The sequence below is a fragment of the Anolis sagrei genome, chromosome 3 (assembly GCF_037176765.1).
Source record: "Anolis sagrei isolate rAnoSag1 chromosome 3, rAnoSag1.mat, whole genome shotgun sequence".
NCBI lineage: Eukaryota > Metazoa > Chordata > Lepidosauria > Squamata > Dactyloidae > Anolis > Anolis sagrei.
This window is the reverse complement of record NC_090023.1, coordinates 16,743,050-16,757,078: the sequence shown is the minus strand read 5'-3', so window position 1 is coordinate 16,757,078 and position 14,029 is coordinate 16,743,050. Positions and strand designations below refer to the sequence as shown.

The 14,029-nt window shown below is 40.7% G+C and overlaps 1 protein-coding gene across 1 annotated transcript in view; it reads right to left on the bottom strand.

Annotated features, from left to right (window-relative positions):
- Positions 1-1,520: 1,520 nt before the first annotated feature.
- Positions 1,521-14,029, bottom strand: part of LOC132772240 (putative N-acetylated-alpha-linked acidic dipeptidase) — a 48,646-nt gene continuing 36,137 nt past the window's right edge. The window contains exons 14-19 of the mRNA XM_067466513.1: positions 12,586-12,677; positions 11,169-11,259; positions 9,731-9,995; positions 7,638-7,719; positions 7,305-7,397; positions 1,521-5,315 (exon numbers count right to left, since the gene is read on the bottom strand). Coding sequence (XP_067322614.1) covers positions 5,126-5,315; positions 7,305-7,397; positions 7,638-7,719; positions 9,731-9,995; positions 11,169-11,259; positions 12,586-12,677 — 813 coding nt within the window. The 3' untranslated portion in view covers positions 1,521-5,125. The remainder of the gene's footprint in view (positions 5,316-7,304; positions 7,398-7,637; positions 7,720-9,730; positions 9,996-11,168; positions 11,260-12,585; positions 12,678-14,029) is intronic.

Below are 14,029 nucleotides of genomic sequence, written 5' to 3'. Positions count from 1 at the left end.
GTGAGGACAGCAGACAAAATTCTGCCCTTCCCTGTGTGTTCAGGCAAAAGTAAATTGCTGCAGCATCTCCTGGCCAATGTGTTCTTTCTCATTAATATATTTTTGCCATCTTTACTTCAATCCGATGTTGCTTGTTCACATATTTCCTTTGTGAAACATTTAAGGGGGTTGGTCCTAGCAACAATGGTTGATTTTTTTTTTTGGCAGGGCATGAAATCCATGCCATGGCACTGTCCAACTCATGAAAACATCTCATGCAACCACCTACAATGTTGTATAACGACTACTAATATTATTCTAATATGTCCTGATTTCACAACTATGTTTGTGTTGGTGGAATAACATCTGCTTCATATTTTTGGCAACGTTTCTGAAATTGTGTTTTCATTATGGTTCACAGGATGACTACAAGTGTGGCTGAGCAGGAGAGGGAATTAAATATGTGGGCATGACATAGGTTATCCCTTATCTGATATGCCTGGGACAAGATGTGCCTTGGAATTTGGATTTTAGGATATCTGTATTTGCATATATGCATATAATGAGGTATCTTGAAGATGGAACCTAGGTTTAAATACAAAATACATGTATGTTTCATATATCTTAGACATATAGCCTGAAGGTAATTTTATACACAAGATTTGAAATCATTTTATGCATGAAACAAAGTTTGTGTATATTGAACCACCAGAAAGCAAATGTGTCAGTATTTCAGCCATCTACAGGGACATTTAGTTAGTGCATTCGAATTGCCCACATAAATGCACCTGCATGAAAAGGCCCGGAGGAACCTGGAAACTTGTAAGCCAGACAGGGGACACAAAAAGGCTGTTCCCACTGAGGGCAGAGCAGCCCAGACAAGGAGGATCTACCACTTAGCCATAGATCCTGTGGTCCTTGGAATCTCTTGCTCTTCCTTTCCCTAAGCTCATTCCCATGAAGTTCCCAACTAGCCTCATTCATGAGGACTTCAAAACTTTCCTCTCAGTTGGGTGCATGGTGAGATGGGCACAAAACATCGGCCATAACATACAAATAACAGATTGGGAAAACATGTGGAATACTAAACTAAAATACACGGACTCCCATGACCTATGCGAAAACTGGTACAAGATGATGTACCGCTGGTACATAACTCCAAGCAAATTAGCGAAATGTTATAAGAATCTATCGGACAAATGCTGGAAATGTCACTCGCAGGTGGGATCTTTCTTTCACCTTTGGTGGACATGTAAAAAGGCAACCAAATTTTGGAAAATGATCCTTATAGCAATGCAAAGAATTATGGGTCTAACCTGAGCATTTCCTATTAGGAATTGTTGATTTCGCTATGGAAAAAAATAAGGAAAAATTATTTAATTACTTGACCACGGCTGCGAGAATTATATACACAAAAAATGGAAAGGAAAAGACTCACCAAGCATAGAGGACTGGATAATCAAAATTACAGAAATAATGAATATGGACTATCTTACCCAACACCTAAGAAATAAAAAATTGAAGACACAAGAAAAGACTGATTGGACTAATGTCAAAAACTTTATAAACGAAAGAGCCTGGAAGGCAACGCGATCAACAATGGAACTGATAGCAACAAGACTGACAGGGAAAAACACAATCAGATTGACAGCAGAGAGTAAGAAGATCACAACCGCCTTCTCATCACCACTCTTCTCTTTTTCTTCTCTCCCTTTCTCCCCCAGTCACATCCCCCCTCTCACTCCAGCTCCTTCCCTTTCTATCTCTCCCTCTCACTAATATGCTTTTCCTTTTTTATGAAATGCTTTTTCTCTCTTTTTATGCATCACTGTTAAAACTTTAATAAAAAAAATAAAACCTTCCTCTCAGTTGGGGAATCAAGCGAAGCTGGCGAGTTCAACAGCCTCTGCCTGGTGGAGGGGTATTGCTATTGAGCTGGCATATCCCCTCCCAAGTTAATCTGGACCTTTGTAAGACTTTGTGTGAACTTATATTTTTCCTTTTCATTTTTAACTTTTTTCCACTTCACCAAAGTTCTGCTATTGTGAAGCGGCCAAAAGCCTTGGAAGGACTTAGCAGTTGTTTTACCCAATGCCTATCAGACTAAAACCTTTAATAAATGTTGTTCATTTGTTCAGTTGTTTCCAACTCTTCGGGACCTCTTCATGACCCACGCCAGAGCTCCCTGTCAGCCATCACTACCCCCAGCTCCTTCAAGGTCAATCCAGTCACTTCAAGGATACCATCCATCCATTTTGCCCTTGGTCATCCCCTCTTCCCTTTTCCTTCCAATTTCCCCAGCATAATTGTCTTCTCTAAACTTTCCTTTCTTCTTATGATATGACCAAATACTTCATCTTTGCCTCAACTATCCTTCCCTCCAATGAGCAGTCGGGCTTTATTTCCTGGACTGGTTTGTATCTTCTTGCAGTCCAAGGCACTCTCAGAACTTTCCTCCACACCACAGTTCAAAAGCATCTATCTTCCTTTGCTCAGCTTTCCCTTTGGTCCAGCTCTCACTAAATGTACCAAATGGTATTTTGGTGTGTGTTGTATTAATTAATATTGTATAAAGTTAAGTCAAATGTATTGTGAAGGCACCTGTTCATCCAGTTCTATTAACACAAACCCCTGGGATATCTGGCATTATCAACTTTTGTCTTCTGTGCTCCTCAGCTTTGTCTTCCTTGAAACTAGACAGTAAGTCAATCAAGAAACCATCTGCATATCCATGTCATCATCTTCCTTGGTTGTGCGCCCTTCACAGGGGCATCCCCACTATAGACTGGACTGTTAAATTCTTGCAATGGTTACCTGTTCTTCACAACATGGGGAACCCCTCTTCCTGCTTGTGACATGAAGGGAAACCCAAGGAAATCCCTGCATGAATCCTAGCTGGCTTATTTCTCAGTCTATCAGGGGGAGGCATGGGAAGTCTGAATAGCTATCACAATGTATATAATGTATTGTATTTCTCTGTGTGTATGTGTGCTCGTACATTTATAAGTGCTGACTTGGTAATTAGAATCATAGAGTTGGAATCATGGGCCATCCAGTCCAACTCCCTGCCAAGAAGCAGGAATATTGCATTCAAAGCACCCCTGACAGATGGCCATCCAGCCTGTTTAAAAGCTTCCAAAGAAGGAGCCTCCACCACTCTCCGGGGCAGAGAGTTCCACTGCTGAATGGCTCTCACAGTCAGGAAGTTCTTCCTCGTGTTCAGATGGCATCTCCTTTCTTGTACTTTGAAGCATCACTTTTAGCCAAATTGTAATAAACTTCGGTCATTTGCCTTCAATCCTGGGGTGCTTTGTTTTCTGTCCTGGCTGATCTGATTTAGTGAAGCTCTCCGGGCATAGATTTACTATCTGTGGTCTCTGCTGAAATCACTACGGTATGGCTTCCCAAATGGCCTCATTCATGCTGCCTGCTTCCCTGACATAGCATGCATGTGTCAGCATACCACGTCAGCATTAAATTAGAGGAGAATTCCATTTTTTAAAATGTGCATCTTCAAAATTGGTCCATTGATAAACTGGTCCACAATTGGTCCACATTCTATGGTGATTATAAGTTTCCAAGTCAACTGGGTGCTCCATCTAATGTGGGTTTTAGTTCAGATTTTAAATTTGATGTCTAGGATGCTATACCTTATCCCAGAAATGAGATCAGCAATTTGGAGAAATCCTTTAAAGTTCTGAACCAAACGTGGAACACATTCACTAACCAAAAGACATGAGATTTACCAGGCATCACTGTGGATTGAAGATATAGTCAACCTCTGCTCAGGAGAATTGAGACAGATGCAGTCCAACCCCCAGCATTCCCTATTTACTTTATCCTGTAAGAAATCAGGTTCCCCCTTTCCCCAGACTCATGTGATGTTATCATTGAACATATTTATTGTACCAGATACGGCAGAGCAGTAAACATTCATGGCTCAGAAAGATAATGGCAGTTAGTTTAACTTTCACTGCCAGGACAAAACATCTAGGCCTATGGATTCTGTTAAGTTGTAGAAAATGCATTTTATAGATGTGTGTGTGTACACATGTGTCTTCAAGTCACTTGTCAATTTATGGCAAACCCATGCATTTCAAAGAGTTTTCTTAGTCTGTTGTTGTAGGGTTAAACCCCTGTGCCGGCAGGACTGAAGACCGACAGGTCGCAGGTTTGAATCCGGGGAGAGGCGGATGAGCTCCCTCTCTCAGCTCCAACTCCTCATGCGGGGACATGAGAGAAGCCACCAACAAGGATGATAAAACTATCAAATCATCTGGGCATCCCCTGGGCAACATCCTTGCAGATGGCCAATTCTGTCATACCAGAAGCGACTTGCAGTTTCTCAAGTCGCTCCTGACACGATTTTAAAAAAAAAGCCCTGTTGCAGAACACCGAACTTGCATTTAGCTAACATGTTGATTTTTTGTATCTTCCTTGAAACCTATCAGGAAATTCATTATGTGAAAGTGATTCCTTATGAAACAAAAACAGCACGATGTGTCTATATGTCACTTCAACTTGCATGTTGACTTAGAGCAACCCAAGGAACATTTCATAGGGCTTTCGCAGGAAAATAATACTTCGAAGTGGCTTTACCAGTTCCTTCCTATGAAATATGGCCTACAGCACCTGGTATTTGCTGGTGGTCTCTCATCCTATACTAACTAGGTGTGACCCTACTTAGCTTCCAGGATCAGACAGGATCTGATGACTTTAGGGTATTTTAGTCCCTGACATAATTGAACTCCTGGCTTCCAGCTCTTCAAATATGTGATCTAATGGAAGTTTTAGCAATTTGTCAGATCACATCTTTGTATGAACGTGCCTTGATGGATATTATTTCTTCAGAAACCACAAAGCAAATGGACAAAGTCTGCAAGTCACCACCCTCAAAACTATGTACAATAGGTCCTGCACTTTTGCAAGTGTTAGAGGTATAGGACCGCTGTAACCTCTGGCTGAAACTGACCATAGAGGTGCCCTGGAGAACCTTGAAATTTTTAAGGATAACACATTAATCCATTCTGTGAATAATCAAAGCTGCCAAAGTTAAACCTGTAAACATGGAGGGTCTCTCGGCTGTACAGTCTTAGACAGTGAAAGTAAGTCTCATTCAGGCAATAGAGTCTGAGTTTCTAATATTTCAAAATGATTCTTTCAGGGTCCCAGCTGCAGCTGCCACTGTGAAGGCTGCAATGGAGATCTGCTTCTTGACTTCTTCCCAGGCCTTGCGCTGGTCTGGCTTGTGGTCAATGTCAAAAAGTGCATCATAGATTCCAGGGAAAGATACTCCGGCATACTTGTTGTGGTTATTTGGGGCAAAGATGATGTGTCTGAATTTTTTAAAAATAAAAAAGGAACAACACAAGGCCATTAGCAAAATATCATTTACACTGGTAATATCTGGGGGATATTGCAACTGGTGAGGGTCAATCTTTCAGAAGTTTTAAGGAAGGGATGGAGAACTAGGTGAAATCAATTTTCTACACATCAGTCATATTTTCTTTTGAAATAAAAAACCACCATATTCCACTACAGTCTCTTCCAACACATTGTCCAGAAATTACTTGTAATTTTGTGAGGAATTCCAGAGAAAAATGGGATTTGGGGAATTCTGCATCTTCTGACTGCCCTGAGTCCCCTCAGTGAGATAGGTGCAGGATATAAATTATTATTATTATTATTATTATTATTATTATTATTATTATTGAAGGATATGCAAAGGATGGGACAATTTTGAGGGACTTTCTGCTTCATTTGGTAATTTTTACTTGATTTTTTTTAAATGGGGGTTTACAGGAACCTGTGGTGGGCTTCATGAGCCACAAAATTGGGACCTAGAGCTGTTTGTGGCTCATGAGCCATACTTTCCCTCTTTTAAGATGATGGAAGATTGATGGTGCTCCACCTGTTCCTGAACTACAGCTTCCATTGTCCTTCACTACTGACCAGGCTTGCTAAAGCTGTGCACAATACAGCCCTGAAGCATATGGAAAAAAATCATACAGTCCCAATGCAAGTTAAAGAGAAGGGTTTCTTGTTTTTATGTGGGAAAGGGAGTTGGATGGATTGAAATAAATGGTTTGGGGACTTATAGGAAAGAAACAAAACTGAATGTCATTTTGGTTCAGAAAAGAGCCAAGCCAAATCCTTATTTTTGGAGAGACATAATTGGAATTCTGTCAGTTATACAGTGTTCCCTTGCTACTTTATGGTTCGCTTTTCGCAGTCTCACTGTTTCACTGTTTTCCTCTCAGTCCTCCCTCCCTGCAGTCTTGAAGGACCTTCCCTTCCTTTCCTTCACTCTCTCTCTCTCTCTTCACCTGGTGAAGGGAAAGGCGAGGAAGGCTTGTTTCCTTTCCTTCCTTCCCTGACAGCCCTTTCCTTCTCCTGCAGCCACCTCAATGACAGGGAGGCAGGCAGGGAAGCTACGGGGGAGGTGGGGGAGAAGAGGAGGAGGAGAAGAGGAATGCGAAGAAGATGCATGTGAGTGGGGAAGGAGGAAGGGGAAGAAGAGGAGAAGGGGAGGGAGAGCCAGGCGTGCAGTGGGACAGGGTTTCCGGCACCTGGCAGGAAGCGTCCTTCCCGTGCAGGTCTGGCAGGATGTGCCTTTCAGTGTCCCTACTTTGTGGATTTTCACTTATCATGGGTGGTCCTGGAACGGAACACCTGTGATAAGTGTGGGAGCATTGTAATCACAACTAGATTTAATGAGCTGAATTACTGTTGAATGCTGAAATAACACATAGATAAATGCAATGGACTCAATATCTCTGCTCTAGTTGAGATTGAAAACTGAATTTAAGCCTGACTGAATGGCTCATTCCCAAATCATTTTATTGTGAAAGTTTAAAACTTCCTGTTGTCAATGCATGCTCTACATACTTTGGTTAGCAGATTAGATTCAGGGTACAGCTCCTTTAGCTACAATTCTGAACAAATCTTGGAGCAGATGAGATAGCATAAAGGGATAAAAGCCTTCAATCACTTTCCAAACTTCAACTTTTAATAAAAGCTTTCACCTCCCAACATGCCTCACTGGTAAGGGATGGCACTGTTGAGGTTTGGAAGATTTAAAAAGGAGAGGTAGTTTCCCCCTTCTTGATGGAGCATTATGGTATCTCATCCTGTTCCAAGATTTGTTAAAGATTAAGATTTTTGAAATGCCATTCTGTTTCTCATCTGGCAACCTTAATGTATATCTCTTTCTCATCAACTGAATCTAATTTGGCTTTAAAACAAATGGAAGGTACTATAGGAAACCTAAGAAATGTAAAGATGAGCGGGCAGCAAACTTGACTGAAACACACAATCTTTCTTACCTATAGAATGCCCTGCCAGGTAGTCCAAGGGGATCAATAAATGCTCTTTCCAAAAACATCAGCTGGTCATTCAGAGCTCTCACTTCAATTGGGCTGAAAATTAGACAGTGTGGACAAAAAGGTTAGAAGAACTGACCTCAAACAACCTTCAGAGACCACGTCAAGTCATGTGGTTTAAGAGGATATAGACCTTTGGATTATCCCAGGGGACATGTTGGGGTCTCCTGGATAAACCCAGGACATGTATTGAATTAGTTTCTTTAGTACGCATTTCTTAATTTGAGGATAGCTCATGCAAAATTTGACTGTATGCCCAGGACCTGGGAGACCTACTTATTGATGTTCAGGATTTGTAGTCTCTTGTGAAAGTCGCTGGCAACTTCTGAAAAGTTATTCACTGCATCAAATAGGGAATCTGGAACAAGAAGAAGAGATAATGCTTACAGTTCATTGTGAAAAATCTTGTCCGAATTGGTCATTGTGTCCACAGAGACAGAATGTGGATGCAATTACTGTATTAAACAGTTGTGTCTGGAATTTGTTTTCCAGTTCCTCATGTGAAGTCTTGGGTCTGCCTTTTCCTCTCCTCTGCTTTACTTCCCCGTTTATAGGTTTTCCCAATAGTGTAGATACCTTCCTTTGTATTAGTTTTTGAGTGGAGTCTAAAATCCCCCCAAAGGCCAGCCTTAGTTGGTCTATTCCATTTGCCTGTACAGAGCTCTTTGCTGGACTCCTCCTTTTTCTGCAGCAGAGCTACAGTGAACAGAGTCTTGAGTATTGTCTGGTAACCCTAGGCCCAAACAAACCAAAAAACGGGCATCCTTAACACCTGCATTCAGCAGTATTCTTATACCATCAGTATCTGTGACAACAGAAGCTTTTGACCAGCTTAAGCTTCATAAGAAAGTATTGAGACAGCTTATAAGCAACATCTTGTAAACCATCAATTTGCACCAGAGGCAGAAGACTCCAGAGAGATGACTACAACCAGTAAAGGTTCCTTTTGTAAGTTACCTTATAATAGTCCTAGGTGGAGTTAACCCTTTATTCATCTTGTTTTCAATAAACTCTTTTCACCTTGCCTAAAGTGCCTCTCTGTGTTAAGGATCTCAACAGAAGATATACAGATAGCTCCCAAGTAAAGCCAGACACTATAGTTTTTCCAAAGGTTAAGGCATGCCATCACACCTCAAAAAAGAAAACGTTTACAAAGGAGCATGCATTCCATGAAGAAAACATAGGGAAGGGGTAAGCAAAAAATCACCCCTGAAAGCCTTGTAGGGTAAGGTCCAATGCCTGAAATGCCATTCAATAATGAAATGTGAAAAAGAATAGTGCAGTACTGCTGGAACCAAAGCCCTATTAAAAGCTATTGGATGTTTCTGTTGTGTTTTGTTGTTTTTGTTGACAATTCACAAAGTCACTTAGGGATCATGCCCATTGTTCTACTAGCTGGGCATGTATCTCTAAAATGTTCCAAATGTTTTGTTTACTTATCCAAAGCTTACCTGTTCTTGTTTCATTGCTCATGTGAATATTGATACTTTCAAAATATAAAGTCAGCTGAATCACATTGAACTATTCATTATTTCTGTGGATAGGAATTTAATCCAGTTCTTTCCATGTTATTTTAGTCTCTGGTACAAAGTTACTTAAGGACATAGCTACTTTATTAATTGAGATATCCATACACATGGAACAAAGTTCATGGTCTCAGTTTGCACTTCTGGGACCAACTACTAAGTACCCTAAAGGCACCTGACCCTGTCTGATCTTGGAAGCCAAACTGGGCTTAGCTTGGATGGGAGTACTTGGATGGGAGATTATCAACCAATACCAGGCTATAGGCCACAAAAGAATGACAGAAGAATGACAAAGCCATCTTTGAGTGTTCCTTGCCTAAGAAAAGCCTGTGAAATTCATGGGCTTGCCATAAGTTGAAAGACAAGTTGAAGGCACATACATAGTTTGAGTACTAAAGTGAGATTTGGAAGACCATGATTTGATCCCTGATTGGTCTTGGAACTCACTGGGTAACTTTGGTGAGTCCAGAAAATACAATAAGATCCAATAGGATGTCATAAGTTGTAAACAACTTGAAGACACACAATTTGAACACACACACTTGATATTGGAACCCCCGGTGGCGCAGTGGGTTAAACCCTTGTGCCGGCAGGACTGAAGACTGACAGGTCGGAGGTTCAAATCCAGGGAGAGTGCAGATGAGCTCCTTCTGTCAGCTCCAGCTCTCCATGCAGGGACATGTGAGAATCCTCCAACAAGGATGGTAAAACACAAAAACATCCAAGTGCCCCCTGGGCAATGTCCTTGCAGACAGCCAATTCCCTCACACCAGAAGCAACTTGCAGTTTCTCAAGTTGCTCCTGACACAGAAAAAAAAAACCACTTTGATATTTAATACCTACCAAAGGATACCTCATAGGCTGCCACTGCTGCTTGGTGTTTCAGCGTTATATTGTAAATTACTTGTGCATAGCTGCTCAGTGCTGCAGCGTAATCTCGACAATCAAAGGGAATGATGACAGAGTCAGCCAGTTCAAACACCAGCCCCCCTCGGACTTGGGCTACAGCCAGGTGGTTCTTAAAAGTGGGATCATAGAACCGTTCCACAATCTCATAGGTCTCATAGACACTGTGATAAACTGGATAGCTGCTGTATTTGTCCACTTTCTGTAAAAAAAGAAATGAAATGAAGCTATACAGACTGCATTTAAAAAGAGAGAGAACGCTCGATACTTTTTTTTTTTTTTACATTCTGCAACAATAATGTTGCAGAATGTATAAATTAAGATCTTGTACTTGAGGTGTAATGATGGAGGGAATTGGGGCATTAACTTTCCAGGAGAATTTTGACTTTCCCATGAAAGATTTATTTATTTATTTATTTACTGCATTTATATCCCGCCCATCTCACCCTGAAGGGACTCAGTGCAGCTCACAGTAAAGGCACAATTTGATACTAATATATATGGAATAAAACAGCATATACTTTAAGATCACATAATTAAAACATATCAACTTAAAACAATTACTTATAATAACACAATCCAAAAGCATATTCCAGGGTCGATTCTGGTTGTCATTTGCATTGTTCATTATTGCACTGGGATATAATTATTGCACTGGGAATCATTGTCCAAAGGCTTGGTCCCACAAGCATGTCTTCACTTTTTTCCTGAAGGTCAGGAGAGAGGGGCTGAACTAATTTCCATGGGGAGGAAGTTCAACAGGTGAGGGGCCACCACTGAGAAGGCCCTATCTCTTGTCCCCATCAGCTGTGCCTGCAAGCAGGGCGGGATCAAGAGCAGGACTTCCTCGGACGATCTTAACCTCCAAGATGGTTCATAGAAGGAGATACATTCGGACAGGTAAGCTGGGCCGGAACTGTTCAGGGCAGTGGTTCTCAAACTGTTTGTCCCCAGGTGTTTTGGCCTACAACTCCCAGAAATCCCAGCCAGTTTACCAGCTCTTAGGATTTCTGTTAGTTGAAGGCCAAAACATCTGGGGACTCCCAGGTTGAGAAGCACTGGTTTAGGGCTTTATAGGCTAAAGCCAGCACTTCGGAGATTTATTAAGTTATCAAATTTGTGACATTGCAACTTACAACTTCTTACAACTTCAGTTGAACATTAAGAAATACATTTTAGGGGTATAAATAAAGATTATTAGTAATAAGAGAAAATAGGCAGGCAGTTCTATTCTTAGTACACTCAGGACACTGCTGCCATCTTGGGCACAATATAATGTGTTCAAGACCACATATATCTAAGGTTTCATCGTTTTTAATTCAGTTGACTTGATATGTAAAAATGAATCATGCCAGTGAGTAACAGTGAGACTTACCAAATTCTTTGTGTAACGAGCTCTGCCAGAAGCAATGCCCAACCTTTGGAAAAAGACTTCAAAGTCATTGCCAGAGCCCAGCTTGTTGATCCTTTTGATGTGTGAAAAAAGGACAGAGGAAAGATTGCATGAATATCACCACAAAATTGTTGGTTTAAACAAAACACTACAACACCCAGTATATATCTTCATATATAATTACTATGGAACCTAGGGTTCCATAGCAAAGAATGTGTGTATTTGTGTATGTGTGTCAGTGTGTCTATGTATTTACCTATGCAAGGCTATTTTGAAATGGTGACATCATTTGTGAAACAGGAATCAAAATTGGACAGACTTCCCAGCTCAACCCGGGAAGAGCGGGTTGAGCTCTTTCTGTCAGCTCCAGCTCCCCATGCGGGGACATGAGAGAAGCCTCCCACAAGGATGGTAAACATCAAACATCTGGGCATCCCCTGGGCAACGTCCTTGCAGACGGCCAATTCTCTTGCACCAGAAGCAACTTGCCGCTCTTGATGCGGAAAAAAAAATCACATGTGTCTGCTGGTCAAAGAGATAAAGACTAAACTATGTTCCTACTTCCAGCTACCTATCTACCTATTGATTTATTTGCCACATTTCTCCCAGAGTGTAACCAAAGGTGGATTGCAAAAGGGACCAACAAAAATGTGACAACAAAATATTAAACACAATGAAATGAGTAAAAAACATCAATAGCTTCCAATCTTGCAACATTAACATAATCCAATGAGTTCTTTCCATTTTTGTATTTGCATGTCAGCATTAATGTGATCGTAGGGACCAAGATTCTCCTCCTCTCCCTCTCTCCTCCTCCCTCTTGGTATTCCCAAGTTGGTTGTTTTCTTTTGTTTCATACACACCTTTGCCCCTTTTTGTGTTTTTAATGCTGAAATTGAACAATTGCACTAAAAATAAAAACAAAACAAAGGAACTGCAGAAGTGCAAAAGGCAGGGTCATGACAGAGTGTGGAAGTATGATCATGAGACTATGGATTGGTGAATTAGCCCCAGGGTTCTATTGAAGAGAGATCAATGTCAAAGGTGCTCAACATGCTATGAATCCATTATCTACAATAATGGGGCTGTGATTTAATAGCAGGTTCATTTGATACAGTCCTATCTGAGTATCCACTCACTCTCTTAGATACAAAATTTTCATAAGGTGATCAAGTTGAGGTTGCAGGTAGGCTGGAGGTGCTTTGGGAAAGCAGGCACCAGATACTTCTTTCTGCAATATCATAAATAGCATGTACACAAGCACAGCCCTTGCTTTTGCCAGCATTTATCTGCCATAGGAGTCCGGTCTAACTAGTTCACTGCAGCTATAGGAGGAAACTCCACCTCACCCCACATTGAAGCACAACTGATTTCCCCTCCATTCCAACTTGGCATTTACCTGGGGACACCTTTCAGTTCTGTAGATGGGTTTTTCTCATACCAGCTTTCATAAAGAGATTTGCCTTCAAACTCTTCATCAGGGCTTGGTATCTAATAAAACAGAATACAGTTTGCATTCATGAAAGGGAAATGAACAGGTAGAAACTTTGCTGTACTATCCTCTATCCCTTTCAGCAAGGTGGGAAGCAGACAGTGCACTTTCCCTTTAGGAAAAGGAAGTTTCCCTTCAGGAAGTCCCAAGTTCAATTATCTGCTTCTCTGGGAAGGATAGAAAAGAATCTTACCTGAAGAAAGTAGTTGTCAGTCAGTTTTAATAATATTTAGGGAGATAAACAAATATTACTTCAGATTTTCACCTGGACAGTGCCGTTAAAAGCATACATGGAATTACCACAGCATGAGTCTCATGGAGACTAAAAATATTTTGCAGGAGGATTTAAAATAAGAATCTTCCCTTTCTTTCCTTCTCCTCTCTTTATACTCGTGCAAATACTTCTGAATCCCCTGCCTTTGGGGAGTTTTCTTCCACAATGATATGTCTATGCCATTGTGTTATATAATCCTGTAAAGCATCTGATAAGTAAATGTCCTGTTAAGCAACCTGTTGCTTAAGCAACAGGCTTCCTTGCCTGTTGTTTTCCATTAAATATCCATAACTTCTGCTCTTTTGCATTAGAGCAAAAGCATTTACAGTGAACCTTCCACATTTGGAAGCACAAAGCCAGTACAGAAAATGGAAAAAATGCAATTTAAAAAAAATATTTTTTCAACCTGTGAAAACACATCTCTAGGAATCTCTGGGCTTTCCAGAGCATCTTTATGGTCAGTGTCTGTTGGAGGAACTAGAAATTCCAATGGAAGTCCTTGAGAATGTCTAGTCCCAATGGTCCACAATTAATTCCATAGCACAGCACTTTCGTCCCATGTCCTAGTTCATTAGCTAAAATTTGCACTATCCTATTCCCTGCTCCTGTTTGCACTTGGCTATGTTTTACAACAGCTCTCACCCAAGATTTTTGGGTGGAGCTTAAACTTTGTTTTAAATGTTATTAGTTATCTTGCATTGTATTGTCTGTTTGTTTTATGCGTTGTTTTAGGCACATTGTGCCATATGTGAGCTGTACCAAGTACCTTCAGGGAGATGGAGGAAGGGTACAGAAATAAAACTGTTGTGTTAGATATATTAATAAAATCTGTAAATAATGAAATCCACAAAAGTCAAATTGGCAAATGATTGACTTTATAGATTTTATCTGAAATTCTCTTTGTGATCTTGTCCCTTTATATTTGGAAGTTTGGCTATTATATTAAAAGAAAATACATCACAAAGCCTTATCACATGAAGAACTGGCAGCATCACAGCAATATTACAAGTTTTGGGTTGCTGGGGCTTTGGCTAAAAATTATCCAGAAAATCATTCTTCTTGATACTTCCTTGCATT